This window comes from Petaurus breviceps, unplaced genomic scaffold (genome assembly GCF_028583685.1).
Source record: "Petaurus breviceps papuanus isolate PSGF00001 unplaced genomic scaffold, PetGlider_PUasm1.0 90897, whole genome shotgun sequence".
NCBI classification, from domain to species: domain Eukaryota; kingdom Metazoa; phylum Chordata; class Mammalia; order Diprotodontia; family Petauridae; genus Petaurus; species Petaurus breviceps.
Genome location: NW_027187374.1, coordinates 8101982 through 8122829, shown reverse-complemented (window position 1 = coordinate 8122829; position 20848 = coordinate 8101982). Strand labels below are relative to the sequence as shown.

Below are 20848 nucleotides of genomic sequence, written 5' to 3'. Positions count from 1 at the left end.
TCTCTCTCTCTCTCTCTCTCTCTCTCTCTCTCTCTCTCTCTCTCTCTGTCTCTTTTAATTAACAGGGTAGCTTTATTTAAGGGATGAGTTCACATGTGTCAGTTTACACTGTTTTTTTTTCAAGGTCCCTGTTTCTAAGTTACAGGAGATAAGGAATTGTTAGCTGACTCCCAGTTGTTTTCCAAATCTTTTAGTTTATCATGAAATATTAAAGAGGTCATCAGAAGCAAAGCACTAACAGAAGCCATCATTTCAATGTTGCCTACATTGGAGTATTGTAAGAGAAGGAAAAGTTTGCCTACCCCTAGCTCCAAACTATTTCAGCTGCCTTAGATTTGACTAAACAAAATTTCTGCACGCAACACAGGATGAGGAGGCTGGGGAGCAGGCAAGATTACAAGTTCTAATGTTGAGAACAAGGAAATATTTCACATTACACATACTGCCCTGTGCCATTTCCCCCTGCTGAGTACAGTCATTGATTCTGCTCCAATGTCTCTGGTTTCCTGTGCTTTCCCCTCACCCACCCTGTTCAATTATCTTCACTGAGGAAGTGGAAGAGAAAGTGGGGGAAGGGAGGGGAGGAGAAGAGAAATAGTCTAAGCCAGAAACTCAGTCACCACCTGTTTAATGAACCTGTCAGTCAACTAGCATTTATTAAGCACCTACTATATGCCATTGAGGTTAATGTTCCTCTCAGATAGGCCTGCCTACTCCTTGGAACTCAAGGTGATACAGATTTTGTTGTACTCATTGAACCATTCAAGGTGGGGTCCAGTTTTCCAACTTTCCAAGTGATTCTTATCTTGGAACCCAAATTTTAGTTGAAGCCCCTGAAATGGAACTGCTTGAAAATGGCCTTTCAGTTAGGTAGCAGCTAGTCCCTCCCCTCAGCCCTCAGGCAAACTTCGCCTGCCATGTCACAGAGTGGGTGGCAGGAGAGAACATTGTCAAGAACTGTGGCTGAGGCTGGAGGAACTTCAGGTAGCCCAGAGAGAATCTCACCCAGTATAAAGCCTAAGCTCCCTCCTGCTCTGGCTAAAGGTTTAAATCTTCCTATTGTAAACAATTACCTGGCCCCTCTCCAATATCAGCCCTCCTGTGCCAGCTCTCAAGGGAGGTGGGAAAAGAGAAGGCCCTGAGGATCTCCAGCAATACCAAGAGTAAGCACCTGGCCCAGAGTAAGTATTTAATAAGTGCTTGTTCACTTGACTAAAGTTTTAAATCTAAGCTTTAATGATAGACTCCTTTGGACCTACCATTCTGCCCCATCCCCACAATTTAGAATCCAGACAGTCCTAGTTTCCAACCAGCAAAGTGAAGGGTGTCCAGGTCTGTACCCAAGATGTCTTTGAGGTTCATTCACAGGCTCCTCTTCCCAACCCCTCCTTTCAGGATCAGGAAAAGTTTCTTCTTTACCTAAGCCTACGGGCAGAAAAAGGGATCCCAGGCCTATAAATCAGGGCAAAACTGCTGTCCTCCCAGAGGTAATGTTTAACAAAGAAAGGCCAATGAGGTTTTTATTTTTCCTCAAGGCTGTCCAAAGTTTATTAGTTTCTTTTGAGTGCAAAGTAAACAAAACTACTGAGCTTGCTGGAAAGCACCTAGGTGATTTGGATAATAAAAGAAAAAATGCAGTTTCTTGTCTTCATTTTTGATGTTTTGTTTTTAAAAAACACACATGACTCCTACACTTAAGCAGTCCACTTAATCTAAGGGATGGGGGAAGCGGAAAGGAAATGAGGGGAGAGAAGAAGGAATGGGGGAAATGGGCTTTGAGGCTTCAGAATCTGAGAGCAGCAGGAAGGGCGCTGAGCCTCATGCAGAAGGCCCAGCATGGTTTTGCCAGAATCCATGACATGCCCATTCTTCATGAACTCCAGAGTCAGGGCATAGGTGCTTTTGCCATGAGCAACCCAGGAAATTCCTGAATGCTCTGAGGATTCTAATAGAGCTGTCATGAATGGATAAATCAACTTCTGAAAAAAAGGTTGCTACCAATGGTGTGGCTCTGATTTTGGAAAACCAGATGGTGGGGGATAACTTTCCCAGAGTAGTCAGGCCTTTCCACAGAGATGTTGCCAGAGTGAAATTCAAACATTTTCTGTCATAGTCATGGGGAGCTACAAGTTGAACCATTGGAAGTGAATGCTGCCATCTTGCCTGATATTGTTTTTTTGTAGGAATGGAAACTTTAGTGGTGGCTTCTAAGCAGCTTCTGTTGGGCATATGATCACTGGTGACAGGGAGCACACTAGATTACTTTGACCTTTTGTACAGGAGATCAGGGGAGGATACTCCACAGCAATGGAAAAGGGAGAATTCTCTGGGTTTCCCTAAGATCTCTTAATTGACAACTCTAATGGCCTTTTTGCCATCCTCATACTTCTTGACCTCTCCGCATTCTTTGACATTATGATAATCTCCTTCTGGATACTGTCTTCCTTCTAAGTTTTCATAACACTGATCATCCCTGGTCCTCCTCCTACCCACTTCTTCTCAGTCTTCTTTGCTAGGTTTCCATTCATGCCATGACCATAAGTCACAGGTGTTCCAGAATGCTTTGTCTTGGACCTTCTTCTCTTCTTTCGCTATACTACTTCATTCAGTGATTTCATCAGCTGCTATGGGCTCGATTATCTTTTTTATGCAGATGGTTCTAAGATCTATATATCTAGCTCCAGTCTCTCTCCTGAGCTACAGTCCACAGACCATTAGTAAATGGTCAAAGGATATGAATAGGCAGTTTTCAGATAAAGAAATCAAAGCTATCTATAGTCATATGAAAATATGCTCTAAATCACTGTTGATTAGAGAAATGCAATGAAAACAACTTTGAGTTATTCACCTCACACCTTTCAGGTTGGCTAATATGATAGAAAAGGAAAAGGATAAATGTTGGCAGGGATGTGAGAAAACTGGGACACATGAAAAATTGGTGGAGTTGGGAATTGATCTAACTATTCTGGAGAGCAATTTGGAACTATGCCAAAAAGGCTATCAAACTATGCACACCCTTTGATCCAGCAATAGCACTATTAAGTCTGTATCCTAAAGAAATAAAAAAAAATAAAAGGACCTACTTGTGCAAAAATATTTATAGTAGCTCTTTTTGTGGTAACTAAGACGTGGAAATTGAGGGGATATTCATACATTGGAGAATGGCTGAACAAGTTGTGGTATATAGTTATAATGGAATATTATTGTGCTATAAGAAATTATGAACAGGATGATTTCAGAAAAACCTGGAAAGACTTATATGAATTGAAGCAGAGTGAAGTGAGTAGAACTAGAACATTGTACCACGGCAATATTATACAATGAACAACTGTGAATGATTTAAATATACTTAGCAACACAATGATCCAAGACAATCCCAAAAGACTCATGATGAAAGATGCTCTTTGTCTCCAGAGAAAGAACTGATGGTGTCTGAATACAGATGGAAGCATACTATTTTTCACTTTCCTTTTTTTTCCTTCCATAAAATGATAAATATGGAAATATGTTTTACATGATTGCACATGCATAACCTATATCAGAATGCTTACTGTCTCAGGGAGGGGAAAGGTTTGGGAGGGAAAGATAGAATTTAGAACTCAAAACTTAAAAAAAAATGTTAAAAATTGTTTTTGTATGTAATTGGGGAAAAAATAAAATTTTTAAAAAGACCAGAAACAAATCCTGCTTTCTGAAGGAGACCTTACCTCATCCTCACCTTTAATGCCTTCCCTCTAGATTATGTTCCATTTGTACTATATATGTATGTTTATGTATATACATATATGCATGTCTACATTTATACACAGATGTGTGTCTTCTATTTACAGTTATTTATTTATACATCATCTCCATTATTAAAATGTCAGCTTCTTGATGTCAGGGATTATCTTTTTGCCTTTCTTGTGTCCCCAATGTCTAAAACAGTGCCTGGCATATAGAAAGCATTTAATAAATACTTGCTGATTGATTGACTATCATGGCCAAGTATCCCAGGAAGGCAGTGCTACTCCCGAGCAGGTCATGACTGGACTTTCCACCTCACCAACACTGACGTGAGTCAAAGAATCCAAGAATTTTCAATCTGTAAGGATTCTTGAAAGTTACATGGCCCAACACTCTTATTTTACATATTCAGAAAGAAAATAAGTAGAAGCAGGGGCAAAGTGATGATGGAGTCGTTCTTCTTATTCCCCAATCCCAGATTACATAACTTGGGGGTGGAGGGGTGGGGATGAAGGAGGTAAGTTTCCCATGGTCAAGAAGAGATATAAATGTATGCATGCATGAAAGAAAAAGGAGAGAACATGGAAGAAAGCAGAACAGAAAAAGAGGAAAAACTAAAAAAAGGCAAGAAGGATTTGGGATTTCAAATTTTTGCCTCTTTCCCAGCTCTTCTCTTCTTCCTCCCCACTGCCTCCTTCCAGATCCCAGGACCATCTAGTGAGGACTCCCCTTGTCCTCACCCATCAAGGTCACTACCTCAGAGAGGCCTTCACACTGCACATGTGCTTGAATCCACTCCAACCGGTCTGAATTTTCCTTTTCACGTACACCTTCGTTGACTTGGGAACACAATTCTTCAGCCTTCTCTAGAGCATGTTTCAAGTGACTGTAGTCAGGGTGGTTTTCAGGAGTGTTTTCTAAGATCTACATATGAGAGGAAGAAGACCCCCCCCAAAAAAATCCTTTTTGTCTTTTCTCCCACTCAGACTGGATTGGATGCTGTCCATGTTGGGCCTTAGCAGAGCAGAAACAGCAGTATCCTCTCCTAAAGGCCCTTATGCTCTTTCATACCCTTTATACCCACACTGACAACATTACGCTGTGTGAGTACTGGATTTTCACAGCCATTCTAGAAGTCAGACTGGTGGTATGACCCTTCCACTTTAAAGGTGAAGGTCAAAGAGACAGAAGCTCACACAAGGAGAGGCAGGAATTAAGATTTAAATTTCTTTAAAGCTTTTGACTCCCTGGACCATAGACCATTGCAGCTAAATTCCACCAGGAACAGTCTATCGGGGTAGAGAACAAGCAGCCTTGAGACATGTGGCCTTCTAGGTCCTCAAGTGCAACCCTTTGACTGAATCCAAACTTCACAGAATAAATCCCCAAAATGTGACCTCAAGACCATGGGTTCCTCACCCCTGAAGTGACATATTCTAGCTTGTCACAAACACTGGACTAGAGGGAATGATCTCAGGTGTCTTAATCCCTGAAACACACTGTAACTTTATCCTTAACTAGTTGGATAATATCATCATGTTAATTCCAGTGGGCCGGGGTATAAGTAGGGAAGCTGGGCAGTGGAGTGGATAAAGCACTGGAGTCAGGAAGACCTCAGTTCAAATTCAGCCTCAGACACTAGCCCTGGGATCCTGGACAAGTCACTTAACTTTGTCTGCATCAGTTTCCCCATCTGTAAAACGTGGATGATAATAGCACCTACCTTGCTGTGATGATCAAGTGAGATGACATTTGTAAGCACTTTGCAAACCTTAAATTACTATGTAAATACTGATTATTACTATTATTAATTATTATTATTATAACTTAAATAGTCCCACAGTTGATTCAATATTGTCGACTAACAAGAAAAATATGGAATAGTAGGATTTATTTTATATATGCATATAATATTTTCAATGAGCAAGCATTTATTTCCTATCCTTCCCCATGCCCTTCTCCCTAAAGGCCAGAATACCTTTGAACTTCATGTTGTACAATATAGATAACAGGAGGTGAAACAGTATGATGGAAAGAGCATGAGCTCTGGAGTCAGACTTGGGTTCAAATCCCACCTCTGATACTCTGACAGGATGGCTCTTCCCTGAACCTCTATTTTAGGAGGGCATCTAGGGCCCTGAGCCCTGTATCCACCTTCCCCCATCTCACTGCCCTCAATACAAGTCTTCTGAGGTAGGTAGGGAGTGTTTCTCCTCTTAGAACCATAAGGCCTAGCGAAATTAAATGATTTGCTAAACATCCCATTGTCAGAGTCAAGAAGTAAATACAGGTTTCCTATGAAACAGTGAATACAAGAATCTGATCACACACTGCTAAGTCTACACTATGGCTATTTTCTACCTAAGTTCTGCCTTATAGTCACAAAGTACAAGTGCCCAACTCCAATTATCGTGTGTGATCTCTGCAAAGGAGACACGAGCAGAATAATTAGTAATAATCCTGGATTGAAATAATATGAAGATAGGTACTTACATTTTTAATGATTAATGGGTATCTTGTTACCCGCTGCATAGGCTTCAGGATAAAACTAGAGAGTGGCATCCCTTTACACCGAGGATCCATGGCTAATCTCTGAAAAAAAACAAAACAAAACAGAATTTGTAAAAGAAAAAAGATTAGACTTGAGAAATGTACAGCTTCCCCTTTCAGAAAGCTAATAACTAAAGGGAGTGACCTCCTAATCACCAAATCCTATAACCTTTTTTTTTTTTTTTAACTTCTTGACCACTCCACAACATCTGAAAGTCTTAATCCTCCCTATTCTTGCCTGGTTTCAGAAATATCATACTCTCCTGGTTCTCTTTCTACCTTTCTAACTACTCTATCTCTGACTCCTTCCCTGGCTCCTTATTCTCTTCCCAACCACTAAAGGTGGACATTCCTCAAGGTCAGTCCTTTCTTTCTCAGCACTAATCTAATTCAGGCAGGTATGTGGTGAGGTGGATGGAGTTCTGGGCCTGGAGTCAGAAAGTTCAAGTCCCACCTCAGACACTTACCAGTTATGAGACCCTGAGCAAATCACTTAAACTCTGCCTCAGTTTCCTCAAATGTCAAACAGGAATAATTATAGCAACTACCTCACAGGAATGTTGTGAGGATGTTGTGCTTATAGCACTGTGCCTGGCACATAGAAAGCACTATTAAATGCTTATTTCCTTAATTCAATCCCAATAAATTCAATGAACTCTTGTCTCTGCAGAAGACTAGTAAATCTCTATTTCTAATCTTCACTTCTAGAGCTAGAACTCTAGCCTGAGATCTCCAACTGACTCTAAGGAAATCCACTTGGCTTTCCCATAAGCAACTCAAACTCAACATGTCCAAATCCAGGCTGACTCTCTTTTCCTTTAAATGTGCTTTTCTTTCTGACTTCACTATCTCAGTACTATATGATCCTAGACTTGGGCTCATCTTTGATTCTTCCCTTATCCTCCACCTCTCCTAACTGTGGGTGTCCTCTAAGGCTCTGTCCTAGGCCCTCTTCTCAGTTGTGATCTTATCAGCCTCCATGGTTCCATTATCCTCTCTAAGCAGAAGATGCTCGGATCTGTACACCCAGCTCTAGTCTCTTTCCCGAGAATACAGTCTCACAACATCAGCTGCCTTTTGGACATTTCAAACTGTTCATAGGTAACTCAAACTCAACATGGCCAAAACTGATCTCATCATATTTCTCCCTTCCAAACTTCCCTATTACTGTCAGTCAGGTTCACAGTCTTAGTGTCATCCTTGGCCCTTCACTTTTACTCACCCACAAATCCAAACCATTGCCAGATTTTGTTGTTTCTACCTTCAAAACAATGTTCACACATGAACCTCTCTCTTCACTCAAAGTAGTGGCTGTAGTCACTACTTTAATTTGGGCTCTCACCGCACCTCATCTAGATTATTGCAATAGCTTTCTAATTGGTTTCCATACTTCATCTCCCCCTCCTCCAATTCAATTTGTCTTCGCTCAGATGCAAAAATAATTTTCCTAAAGTGTAAGCCTGACCATGACCCTCCCTCCCCCATTCAATAAACTCTGGTGGCTCCCTTTAATCTCCAAGAACAAATATAAAATCTGTACAGCATTTGTAGCCTTTCATGGCCTGACCCTCTCCTACTTTCTGAGACTCCTTACGTTTTACTCCCCTCCATACATTCAACAACCATTCACTGTTGACCTTTCTGGAGCTCGTGAGTGACATGGGCAGACCTGTGTTTTAGGAATATCAATTTGGAAGCATTATAGAGGATGGATTAAACAGGGGAGAGGCTAGGTACTGGGAAACTTAAATCTAACCCGTTACGATAATAATCCCAGAGATGAAGCCTGAACTAGGGTTGAAGCTGCGTGAGTGGAAAGCAGCAAATGCCTTTAAGTCATGTGGTGGCACACCTTAACTTCCTGAACCTTCTTTAACCATCCCTTTAATTATATATTATAGAATGTTCCCAGGAATTAAAGTCAAGATCTCTGGTTTATAGTTTTCAGATTTCATTTTCTTCCTTTTGAAAATTAAGATAACAATGTCTTTCTTGAGTCTTTCTCATCACCATCCTTCAAATGTCACCCAAAATGAGCACTCAGTTCAGAAACCAGAGAAGCCAGTTCTTTCAATACCCCTGGAAGCAATTCATCTTTGCCAACTGATCCAATACATCCATTAGAGACCAATAGGTACATTTTTTTTTTGTTTGTTTTTTGGAGGGCAATTGGGGTTAAGTGACTTGCCTAAGGTTATGAGGCTAGTTGTGTGTGTGTGTGTGTGTGTGTGTGTGTGTATAAGTGTCTGAGGCTCGATTTGAACTCAGGTCCTCCTGACTCCAGAGCCGGTGCTCTATTCACTGTGCCACCTAGCCACCTCCTCAATAGGTGCATTCATACTATCTCCTAGCTTAGGTTGGGTTTTAAATCCCTCCTGGCTGTCTTTGGTTCTATCCTTTCTAGTTCAAATATTCACCCAACTAAACAACAACAACAACAAAACAAACAAAAAAATTCAACCCATTAAGTTAAATAGTTCACCTCCTCTCTATAATCATCATCCCATCCATCCCAAGAAGCAAGTGATCCTGTCTTTTATCCTTCTTCCCTCTTGTCTCCAGCTCCTATGCTCCAAAACATAGCTAAATTTAGTTATCAAGTTTCACAAGTTTTGGGAAGTGGTCTGTAATATCCTGGACACACACCATGGGAAAGCAGCAGAATTCCATTGTTCAGGCTTGGCAGCCTCAGCACTCCTCAGCAAGGAGTCACTAGTCACTGATGCTTCTTTCTTTTTCCTCTGACCCTTACTGTCAGATCTCTCTCTTGACAGTTTCTATACAACCATATATCATTCCTTGTAACACACAAAAAAACTGCCTAGCAAAAGTCTTACATCAATGACTTGGTTCCAAGTGTTCAGGATCCTTTTTCTCTTTCTCCTCTTTGTCACATTCTTAGATTCTCCTAACCCAGGTCAGGATCACCTTCTGCTTCATTTCCTTTTTCTCCTTTTGTTTTTACCTCGAGGGCTTTCTTCCATTCTTTTGTTGTTGTTGTTGTTGTTGTTGAAGGAACTCTACATTCTGCTTAATAACCCAGCTAAGGGGATAGGTGTTCCTTGAGCCCACTCATATGAGAGAACTCGTTTAATTTAAAGCTTAAGATCTATAAATGACTTTTCTTTTAAGTAGCTTGGTAAACATACCAGAAATGCAACCTTTACCTAAAAATCTAGGAATTGCAAGGCAACTTTCCTTTGGTGGCTGAAACCTCAGAAAGCAGCTGCTGGCATCACATCAGAGAATCTGGCACTTCTGTAACCATGGCTTGCATCAAACTAGAGTTATCTCAGCAGCAGCTAGGGCAGACCTTGAGTTTAACAGTGCCAAAATCGGGTCACTGCTTCAAACCATGACGGGTAAAAAGGATAGGAAAAGAAGACCTCTCATCAACTGCCTAGAGGATTTTTGCTATACATAGTTGTTTTTTTTAATTGTTTTCAAGGAAGCCACTGTATAGCACTAAAGGTCAAATTCAACCTATCCCAACAGTGAGCTCATGCTCAAATCCATTCCAAATCCCACGGATGCAATGTTAGGATTTCAGTCTCCTTTGCTCCCTCTCTATAATCCCAGTTAGCACAGTAGACATTAACTTAGACAGAGTCTACACCACAGTAGACAGATGTCTTATGCCTCCCATCTCAATTTAAGTCGGCATTTGTTGAGTACCTACTATGAGCTAAGCATTAAATGATTAATAATGTATATAAGTAGTATTAATAATACACATAACTGTCCTCAAGGAACCTTCAATCTAGTAAATAATGGGGGGACGACAAGCACGCAATTAACTCTGACACTAGAAAGCCCTCATTTTTTGCCCTAGAACCTAACCCTCCCAATAGCCCTGATCCCATGAAGATGTTTTTATTCCCATTTTACAAATGAGAAAACAGAGGCTGAGAGAGGTAAAGTCACTTGCTCAGAGTAACACAGCTAGGGCATATCTGGGAGGAGCTCTAATCCCAATTCTTTTGACTCTAGGTCCAGAGCGCTATTCCCTTTGTCAGACAAACATAGGACCTTGTACAAAGTAGGCCTTCAATACTATTTGTTGATGATGACAGTGTGATGAACATGAATATCACAGACATGAAAATGCTTTGTCTACCAGGATGAAGGGATAAAATAACAGGTTATTTTCCTTTCACTGGTACCTTGATATTTGTGGAGACATTCGCTTGTTGAGTGATTATATTTAATTTTCTTTTTAATTTTTTTCCCAGGAGAATTAGGGGGCATGCCCATATTGCCACTGCCATATCCAGGAATAGTATCAGTCCTTCACAAAAATCACTGTTCCTCCTACTTCCTCTGTTGGTAACCTGGACTGCTGTGGCACCCCTCACTGATCACTCTGGCTTCTAAGTCTTTCACATACTAAAATAAGCAGGGGAGGAAAGCGGTGGGATTCTTTGGTTACTCCCTCTGTTGGCAAAGACACTCTGGCAATAAACCTAATAATATGATTTAAGGGGCAACAAGGTGGAACAGTGGAATCAGGAAGATCTGAGTTCAAATCTAACCTCAGACACTTGCTAGCTGTGTGACTCTGGGCAAGTCACTTAACCCCCATTTGCCTCAGTTTTCTCATCTGTAAAATGGAGGTAATGGTAGCACTTACTTCTCAGGGTTGTTGTTAGGACCAAATGAAATAATAATTGTGAAAAGTGACTGGAACATAGTAATTGCTATATAAATGTTAGTTGTTATTTTTACTGTTTACCAATCATGAAAGTCAGTGCCAGAACCAGAATGACAGCCATGAAGAAGGATTTTCTAGGCTTATGGGCAGCCAGCTTTCTTGAGGCCTCCCAATTTAGCTCTGCTGTGAAGACAGTGATGACATTTAAAACTGTTCAAATGTACTAATGATTCTTTCCACCCACCCAACAAAATGCACAGGACAAACTCTGAAGGAGACTTTAGCAGGTATTTACTCAATTCCTTACTTTGACAAATTCCTTGAACTCAGGGACTTCATCTGTCTTCTGCTGGATGAGGGCCGCTCCATTGAGCTGGCAGCTACAGAAACGTATGTAGGGCTGCATGTGGGGCAGCTGCGCCGTCAGGATATCACCAATCATCTTCACGGGCATCCTCTCACCAGACATTTTCTTTCGAACTCTCAGGGCTCTACAATGGAAAGAGAAGTTGTCTTTCACACAATGACTGCCAGCGTATGGGAATCATTTTCTAGTTTTCATAGAAGAATGATGTTTACTAGAAACCTAAGTCACTAATAGATCTATTTAGGGGACACAGAAAGAAAGAAAATGAATCTTACCAGTCTGCAGAGACTTCAGGTTGACCTGCTAAGAGGTGAAACTACCTATTGAGATCTTTTTTTAATCTTGGTGAGAAAAATATTTATTTTTTCTTATGTAGTTCAGGTAAGCATAGTCAAAAACTTCCTTTTCCACTTATGAAAATCCCTTTATGGATTATTTGGGACAAAAAATGCCAGCCTGGCTTACCTTCTAAGTATGCCTCTAAGCTACCTCAATAACTGTCCCATTGGTGTATCCTCAGGAAATGGTAGCTCATTTTAGTATCAGGTGAAGCAAAACAAAATCATGAACTAAATTAACTGCCTACCCCAATTCTATTAACATTGATAGAACTAAATATAAATCACTTTATAGATTATTGTGCAACTTCTCTCCATCATTACAATAGCTAACTGGTGGTGTTGGGCAGAAACATGAGGATTCTGAAAATAGCCTGCAAATACAGTAATAAATTCAAGCTGTGTCCTAGAAACTGAGAAGAGGTGGTTGTAGAATTAGGAAGTTGTGTTGATCTTGGAAAACATCTGCTTGAATTTTAAGAGCCATATTACACAAGGGCTCTCTCCCATGAATATTTTTCCTTTTTTTTTCTTTTTGGAGGGAGAAGGTAGGGCAATTGGGGTTAAGTGACTTGCCCAAGGTCAAACGGCTAGTTTTTTTATGTTAAGTGTCTGAGGCTGGATTTGAACTCAGGTCCTCCTGACTCCACGGCTGGTGCTCTATTCACTGTGCCACCTAGCCGCCCCTCCCATGAATACTTTTATGGCACACTTAAGATTTATTTGCAAGGATAGTATAACATTGGAACATAGAAAATGGATAGTTTCTAAATGGCAAGAATTCAAATGCCATATGTGGGCAGAACCACAATATTTGAGGCCCTGAGAGTCATGCATGCATAGGTAGAGAGCAAAGTCCTTTACAAGTAGCAAGTATTTAGTGAACATTTGTTGAATGAATGAATAATATACAGAAATGATAAATATTAACATTTTCTTTGGTATTAAAAAGTGGTAGAATTTTAGAGATATAGGGGATATGCCTAGACATTTCCCAGTTAAAGTCTCATCTCCTTTTTGTATTGACTGAATAAGGCATGAAATTCTAAGGTCTAGATCAACTCTTTGACAAGGCAAGAACTTGCTTTATTCTGGGTACTTGTGGTCTTATTTGACAACACTTTGATGATGAAATTCATGGCTTCACTCTAGGATTCAGTGTTTAAAAGGGAGCTACACAAAAGACTCCAAAGGATATCAGTTGGCTAGAGAGATGTTGCTACTGAGGAGAGAGGGGTTCTCCAGCAATCTGAATACTTTCCTCTTACAGGAAGCCCCATGCAGCAGAGTGTAGATATTTTAAGGTGATTCTCTTGGAGATGGAGCTTCATAGGTACAGGGAACGGAGGTGGGGGTTAGATTGCTAGGTTCTTGGGTATATGTCCTTTGCATTTTTTTTGGATAAACCTGTTGTATAGTCAATTTTATTAGTGTCAGTTCTTGTGTAGGAACTGAAGACCTCTCCTATTTTTTGTCAAGTCCTAGACATGAACCAAATTCTAATGTTCTCATAGGAAACTGTGGGTAGGAACATGAGTTACAGGAATTTTAGAAAGAAAGCCCTAAGACTTAGTCTAGAGTTGTAGTTTAGGGACCTAGGTGATTCAAAGGTTTTATTTTATGTGCATTGGTGCATGCATTATCATGAAGAATTCTTCTGGACCTTTCAGCGTGGCATATTAAACTTAGAAGTACATGTTATATGAAGGATAAGTGATTATTATAGTACCTTGTAAATGACCGAAGGATGATTTTAGAAAAGGACTCTAGGGTCTTTGGACTTCCCATAATTGTTTGCACCTCTAACCAGAAGACAGAATATTTCTCAGATAGTCTACCAAGATGCTTAGGGCCCTCTAAGGGTAATACCACAATACATCAGGCCAGTTTTTGGCTGTGGTAGCTCTGAGAAGAGACAGAAGACTAGAACAGGGTCCATGGGGCTGGTATTGGTGGGCATGGGCTACCTAGTGCTTTGAAATAAGAGAAGTATCTTGATGCCTTCAGAAAAGGATGTTGTGAGCTATTAAACCAACAGGCAATGATAAGGTATAAGAATAAACTAACAACATTTACTTGGGAATTGTCTTGGGAGAAGAATGGTTCACCAATATTTGGGAATCAGCTTGTAGGTGACATATCATTTCTAAAAGGAATTACTGTCACCTATTTAAATTGGTAAACCCTGAATGCAAATGAACCTCTGCTCCAAATGACACCATTAAACGAGATGATGCAAATCTGCTATGGACAGAAAAACCAAGATATCTGTGGGATAAACTAAGAATCTGGGTGATGCCTGGGAAAGAGTGCTGGATTTAGAACCAGGGGTCCTGAGTTTGAATTCTGGTTCTGCCACTTAATAACTATAAAACCTTGGAGAAATCACTTGACCCCTCTAGGCCTTAGTTTCCTCGGCTATCAAATGAGAGAATTATACTAGATGATAGCTAAGGTCCCCTTTAGCTCTAAACCTATGATCCTATGAAATCCTGTGAATTGTCCAACAGACAGTTTCCAGTTCTAAAATCTACCATACTGTGATTGGAAGCAATACTTCTATATCAACTAGGGAACAGAAGTTTGATTGAGGGAGGAGAGAGTATTGGAAGAAAACAATAGAAGAAAGTAAAGGGGGACATTTTATAAAATATAAAAGAGCCATAGTTTGAGGCAAGACAGTACTATTTATTCACTGTAGGTACAAGACATAGTATCTATAGTCTTCTGGCTACTTAGTCAAAATGCTAGTCCTAAATTCACTTAAATGGTACCTAGAACATACTGTCCCTATGGATCCTACTTCAGTCTCCTTCTCTGGATTTCTGTCTCAAGAGTAGGACTGGCTAGGATTCTGGTTTACAAAGATTAGACCAAGGAATGGGGAATCTCTGTGGGTTTCATCCAAGCTTTAGAATGATATTGCTCTGGTTACCATAACTACAGCCACAAGAATGGTTTTCTCCTTGATGAGCAGCTATGGTTATCCCATCTAGAAAGATGGAAACTCAGAATTGGAAGGCAACTTGCAGGTGATCTAGTCCAATCCACACTGAACAGAAATACCCTTGACAACATTGCAGTAAGTCATCATCCATCCATCTATCCTCCACTTGATGGAGAAACCCACTAACTTCTTAGATGTCAAGTTACTGCCATACATTCCCTATGTCCTACATTACCCTGTGAAAAGATCTCTGATTAGTACCCTTGAATTTTAAATATACACACACAAATGACATATACACATGTATATCCACATATGTGTATGCATATATGCATCCACAGGAGTATATATATATATGTCTATATATAGCTATACACCCACACATGTGCATATAAATACATGTGTATATATCTACACATCCACATATATGTATATACACACAGGTCTGTATATCTATATATACACATATGTGTATACATGTGAAGGTTTAGAGATTAAAGAAGTAAAAGCACTATGAACAATGGCTAAGAGTCTAATCAACATTTCCAAGGCAGTGGATAACAGATAAAGATATTCTGAAGTCTATAGACCAAGGCAACAATAGGAGATGACCTCTAATGCCTCCTATTCTCCTTTTACTCTGTCACTACCCTGGTACAAGCCCTTAACAATAAATAACTACACTACTTCAATAGTCTTCTGGTTGGTAATCTCTGCCTCAAATCTTTCCCCAATCTAAGCCATCCTCCATTGTGGTGGTGGTGGTTGTCTTTCATCCTCAAAGATCAAAATGGCACTGCGATATTGGGGTCACAAGGTAAAGTGTGTCTGACTTCGGCTGATCAATATGAGCTCAAAGGCTCTACCACAGGTTGGGTACAAGTCATTCATATGAACATTTGGAATGGAGATGGCTCTAAATTTGCACATCTCACGTTTCTTTTGAACTATGCAATTCTGCTTTGCTCAAAGAGCACAGCACCTTCTTTGATGCAGGGACACTGTGGTGGGTGGTCCTGTGCCAGTGTCTCCCATGTCTCACAATCAATTCCAAAGTTCTTCAGAGATATCGAGAATGTGTTCTCTTGTAACAAGAGCTATTGCTCTTTCAAGTCTTCTGGATTTCTTACTTTCCATAAGGGTGCACACATTCCATGTACTGACAGTGAGTGAAATCATCTTTGCAAATATTTTGTACCTTTTTAGGTCTTTCAATCACCAGGTAGGATCTCTGTTTGTTGTGTTAAGCAGACTAGGGGTGGATAAAGCAGACAATTTTTAGGGCACCTTTTCTAGCCCTTTCCTCATGCCAGGAGGTGAGTAGTACGGTCCTTTAAAAAGGTTGCTCAGACATTGAGGGCTGCTGAATCCCATTCCTGCTTCAGTCCAGTGAGAAGATGGCCCTATGGCCTGGGTGCCTGTGTTCAAGGTTGTGACAACAACTCTCAGTATATCTGTACCTGCTGCTTGTCACTTGCCTGTTGCCACAGGACTTTGAGGTAGATAAAAATGGTAAAATGGTATGGGTGATGTCTTTGGATTCACGCATAAGCTGGATCTAAGTGAGGCAGAGTTGCCTGAAGTCCTCAGCCTTGCTCTCTCTTCCAGAGTCATTGAAATCCAGTGACAAGACAAACGTCAAGATTACTGGCGATGACTCAGGATGCCCCTGGCATCTTAGATGTCTGACCAGGTTCTAAATATTTCACAGGGACTGCATCAGCCACCTTCACAGCCCTTGGAACAAATTGTTCTCATCCGCTCATTCTGCAGGGGTAAGTCTTCACATGCTTAGACACCCTCCTAACTCACCAACAGATCTGAGACCCTCCTGGTTACTTTCAGCCTGGGTTAGCTCATCTGTTGAAATGATTTACCAGGGTGGGGCCACTGTGCATGCTACAGCTTCTTGGAGTCACAGGTGAAAGTCAGGTGGATCAGGTGGACATCAAAGGTGGAAAGCAGACCTGAAAAGGGCTTGGTAGTCTTCACACCAGAGGTGTTAGGCTTCCCTGAGCACCCTACATCAAGCCCTCCCCCACTTGGCTATCAAAGTGATCTTCTTAAAGCATTGGCCAAACCCCATGTCAGCCCTGCAGTTCCCCAAACCCCACCTCTGATCTACTCCTCCTCTTCAATATACTTATTCACTATTACTTCCAGGATCAAATATATAATCCTCTGTTTGATGTTCAAAGCCTTTCCTAATTTTCCCCCATTCCCTGCCTTTCCAGTCTTCTAATACTTAACTCACTCCCATGTAGTCTATATTCAGTAACACTTTTTGTGTTACTTTGCTGTTCCTTAAAAAAGACACTAATCTCCTGACTCTGGGCAGTTGCTGTCCCCCATGCCTGGAACTCTCTCCCTTCTTATCTCTGCCTCCTGACTTCCTTCGAGTCACAGCAAAAATCCTAGCTACTAAAGGAAGCCTTTCCTGATCCCCTTAATGCTGGTGCTTCCCCTCTGTTATCTCTAATTTATCCTGCATAAATAAGTTCATACAGTTGTTGTTTTTTGCCTATTGTCTCCCTGATTAGATTATGAAACCCTTGAAGGCAGAAACTGTTGTGCCCATTTTGGAGGGAGGAGTATTGCTAGGACTTAGCTCAGTGAATGGCACTTAATAAAAACTTGTTGGCTTGACTTGGCTTGAGGATGCTTATAGTAGTGGCCTCAAGTGAGAGAAAGTAGGGTATTGTTGAGAAAATAGAGGTGGGGAGAGGTAGGGGAAGTTACCAAATTCAATTCTACTAACATTATTAAGACATTGTGGCAAAGACAAACTTAATACCATTTGTCTAAGGTCAAGACAACTCATATCAGTGTTGTTTTTTATCATAGCAGCTAGAGCTGGGACTCAGAGACACTTCCTGACTGTAGGTTAAGAAAATGAAAATAGTATTAATAGTGGGACTGCTGGACAGTCACTAGTATAACTAGTATTGAATTGGTTAATACTTTTTTGTAGCCCAAGTTCTTATTGCACTAGCTAGATTTACCCACAGGTCCAGATGCATTCCAAACAGAGGTCTATTAAAATATCCTTACCCTAATTCCTTTGTTTTGCTAACAGAAAAAAACAACTCTGAAATCCTATGATTTCTCTGAGCATTGCTGATCTTAGCTCTTTATTGGGAGGTACCAAACATCTTCAAAAGAACCACAGGTTTGATAGACTTAGCCCTTCTCAGCAATGCAAGGACAATTCCAAAGGACACATGATAGAAAATGCCATCACATCCAGAGAAAGAGCTGGAATGCAGAACAAAGCAGACTACTTTCTATTTTGGTTTGTTTTATTTTGTGTTTTTCTTTCTCATGTTTTTTCCCATTCGTTCTAATTCTTCTATGCAACATGACTAATGTGAAAATGTGTTTAATAGGAATGTATGTGTAGAGCCCATATCAGATTGCAAGCTGTTTTTGGGAGGGAGAAGGGAAGGAGGGGGAGAAAATTTAAAATTTCTGGAAGCGAATGTTGAAAAAGAAAAATACGGGGTGGCCAGGTAGCACAGCGAGTAAGAGCACCAGCTCCAGTGTTGAGAAGACCTGGAGATCGAATCCCGGGCTCAGACACTTAGCACCCACCCAGAAACACCTGGCCGTGTAACCTTGAGCAAGTTACTTAACCCCAATTGCTTAGGGGCGGCCAGGTGGCTCAGCGAGTAAGAGCACCGCCTCCAGTGTCGGGATGACCTGGATCAAATCCGGGCTCAGATATTCAGCACCACACCCAGAAATAACTGGCCGTGTACCCTTGAGCAAGTTACTTAACCCCGATTGCTTAAAAAATAAATAAATAAATCATTTAATATATTGGGGGAAAAAATTTCTAGGCCCTCAGAAAAAAAAAAAGAACCATAGGTCTGGACTGGAATTTAAAGAAGTACAGTCTTACAAGAGTATAATAGATCTCAGGGAAGGAAGGAGAAGTGATGGTCAGATGGGGGAATTTTGCCTACCCAACTTTCCAGCTTTCCCTGTCTACTCCTTCCCTGCAGTAACAACACCAGTTGGAATAAGGAATTGACTTCTGAAGCATTGTTGTTATCTTTGGCACATTAGGAAGCCTGGGGTAAAAACTGGAATAGAAATATACAACCTTCAAAGGTCAATGGTGTGCTGGCTCTAACAGGTTCCCCACTGTTAAATTTTCAGCATGAACATTTACACCTCTGGAATCAGCAAAAGCTACAAATTAGGCCTTGATTTATTATTCTGTTGATTGTCTAGACTAAAAAACATGATGGGGAAAATGTTAGTAACATAGATTAAACTGACAAGTGTGTGCCTGTGTAAGTGCGAAATTTTGCCAGGTAAAAAGGGAATAGAATGAAGGAAGAATAAAACTGTTAAACAGAGGCATGTGATTTTTTTTTTCCTGTGATAGTGATGTTTGGAGCCAGGGGATATTTCATAAACTCTTGCCCAGATGTGATTTCTCTTTTCCTAGGTTATTGTAGTCCTATGACTGAGGCCTATTATCCTGGTCCCTGAAACACATATCCCTAAAAAAAAAAAGTATAACCCCAATCCCATTTACTTTTTGCATAAATGATTGATAGATGAATAGAGGGGATGAAAGATGAGAATTTCAAAATTTTAAAATTGGTATATTTTTTTTGAGCTACAATTTCCCCATTGTAATCAATGCAAATACTTTCTGTATTCTTAAGAAAGAAAATCTGTATTTGATTTACAGAGGTAAAGTCTATGAAGACATGTTAAAACCAACATTTAAAAGATTACTGAGTTTGCAAGATTAGTTCTGCTGGAAAATTCTCATAACAGAACTTGGGCGATCTTGAAAGGATAGGAGAGATCTTGGGCACAGTTCTAGTGGTTAAAATACAGACAATTCTCTTAATAGTCCTGATGGAAAATTTGAGGAGAATCATAAAAGTTCCCTGGGAGTCTTGATTATATAATCTGTAAAGCAAATGGGTCGTACTTTTTCTTCTTCTTTGTGCATTCTCCTGTTCCCACTAAGACTGAACTATAATGGAGAGAGTGGACAACTGGGAGTGATTTTTCTTTTTTTAAGCAATTGGGGTTAAGTAACTTGCTCAAGGTTACATGGCCAGTTATTTCTGGGTGTGGTGCTAAGTATCAGAGCCCAGATTCGATTCCAGGTCATCCCGACTCTGGGGCCAGTGCTCTTACTCACTGCGCCACCTGGCCACCCCTAAGCAATTGGAGTTAAGTAACTTGCTCAAGATTACACGGCCAGGTGTTTCTGGGTGGGACTGATTTTGTAAGAGATTTTGTAGGAGTAGAAAAGACAGCATTTGGTGGACTCACCAGGAGCTAAGAAGAGAGAAAAGGCAAAGATGATTTCAAGTTTTCAAGTCTGAGTGACTGGGAGAAAAGTGGTGTCATTAAAAGATATAAGAAGGTCAGGAAGAGTAGGAGAAAGGTAATAAATTTGGTTTTGGTAAGTCTTCAACCCCCCACAGCTCCCAATAACCCAAGGCTAGCCATGGTTTCCATACTACACCCAAATAAAGTTATGGTGCCCAGTTACAGGTTCTTACTTCTGCCTAGATTATTGCAATGACCTCCTAAGAGGTCTTCTCATCTCTTTTCCCCTCTGTCCCATCTTTTGTACTGCTGTTAGCACAATACTTTTTAATCTATAAATACAGGTCAAAATCTTCATTTGGTTCCCTGTTGATCACTGAGTCAAGTTCAAATTCTTCCCATCTGGCACCACCATCCTGCACCAACATTTCCTCAAACTGTTCCTGTTCATGTACATAACACTCAGCTAACCTGGACATTCTCTGTTGTCCACTAGAACATACACTACATTCATACCTCTGTACCTTTGCATGTGCTATTACCTACACTGGGAATGTACACCCTCCCTTTGTTCACCTGTCAACTTCATAAACATACTTTAAAAACTCGTTCAAATGTCACCTCCTAAGGGTACTCTCCATGATTAACCAGAATAATTTACCACTTTCCCACTCAGACTTCATTAAACACATTTGTAACCCAAGTCCCAAAGTCCAGTGATATGGTACTCTCTCCTTATTGGTGGAGATCAATGTTCCATATCTTTGTGTAGGGCAAAGCAGAATGAGAAAGACAGAGACAGAGAAACATGGACACAGAGATGCAGACAGAGAGACAGAATAGAGGAGAGGAGAGGAGTTGAGAGGAAAGGAGGGGCAAGGAGGAGTAAGGGGTACACTGGTCTATTCTGTCTCTCTATCTGCATCTCTGTGTCCATGTTTCTCTGTCTCTGTCTTTCTCATTCT

The 20848-nt window shown here is 40.6% G+C and overlaps 1 protein-coding gene across 1 annotated transcript in view; it reads right to left on the bottom strand.

Moving 5' to 3' along the window:
- The window catches only part of ITSN1 (intersectin 1), a 327970-nt gene that overhangs the window by 34922 nt on the left and 272200 nt on the right, over positions 1-20848 (bottom strand). Inside the window, exons 31-33 of the mRNA XM_069074954.1 lie at positions 11235-11418; positions 6220-6318; positions 4483-4650 (exon numbers count right to left, since the gene is read on the bottom strand). Coding sequence (XP_068931055.1) covers positions 4483-4650; positions 6220-6318; positions 11235-11418 — 451 coding nt within the window. The remainder of the gene's footprint in view (positions 1-4482; positions 4651-6219; positions 6319-11234; positions 11419-20848) is intronic.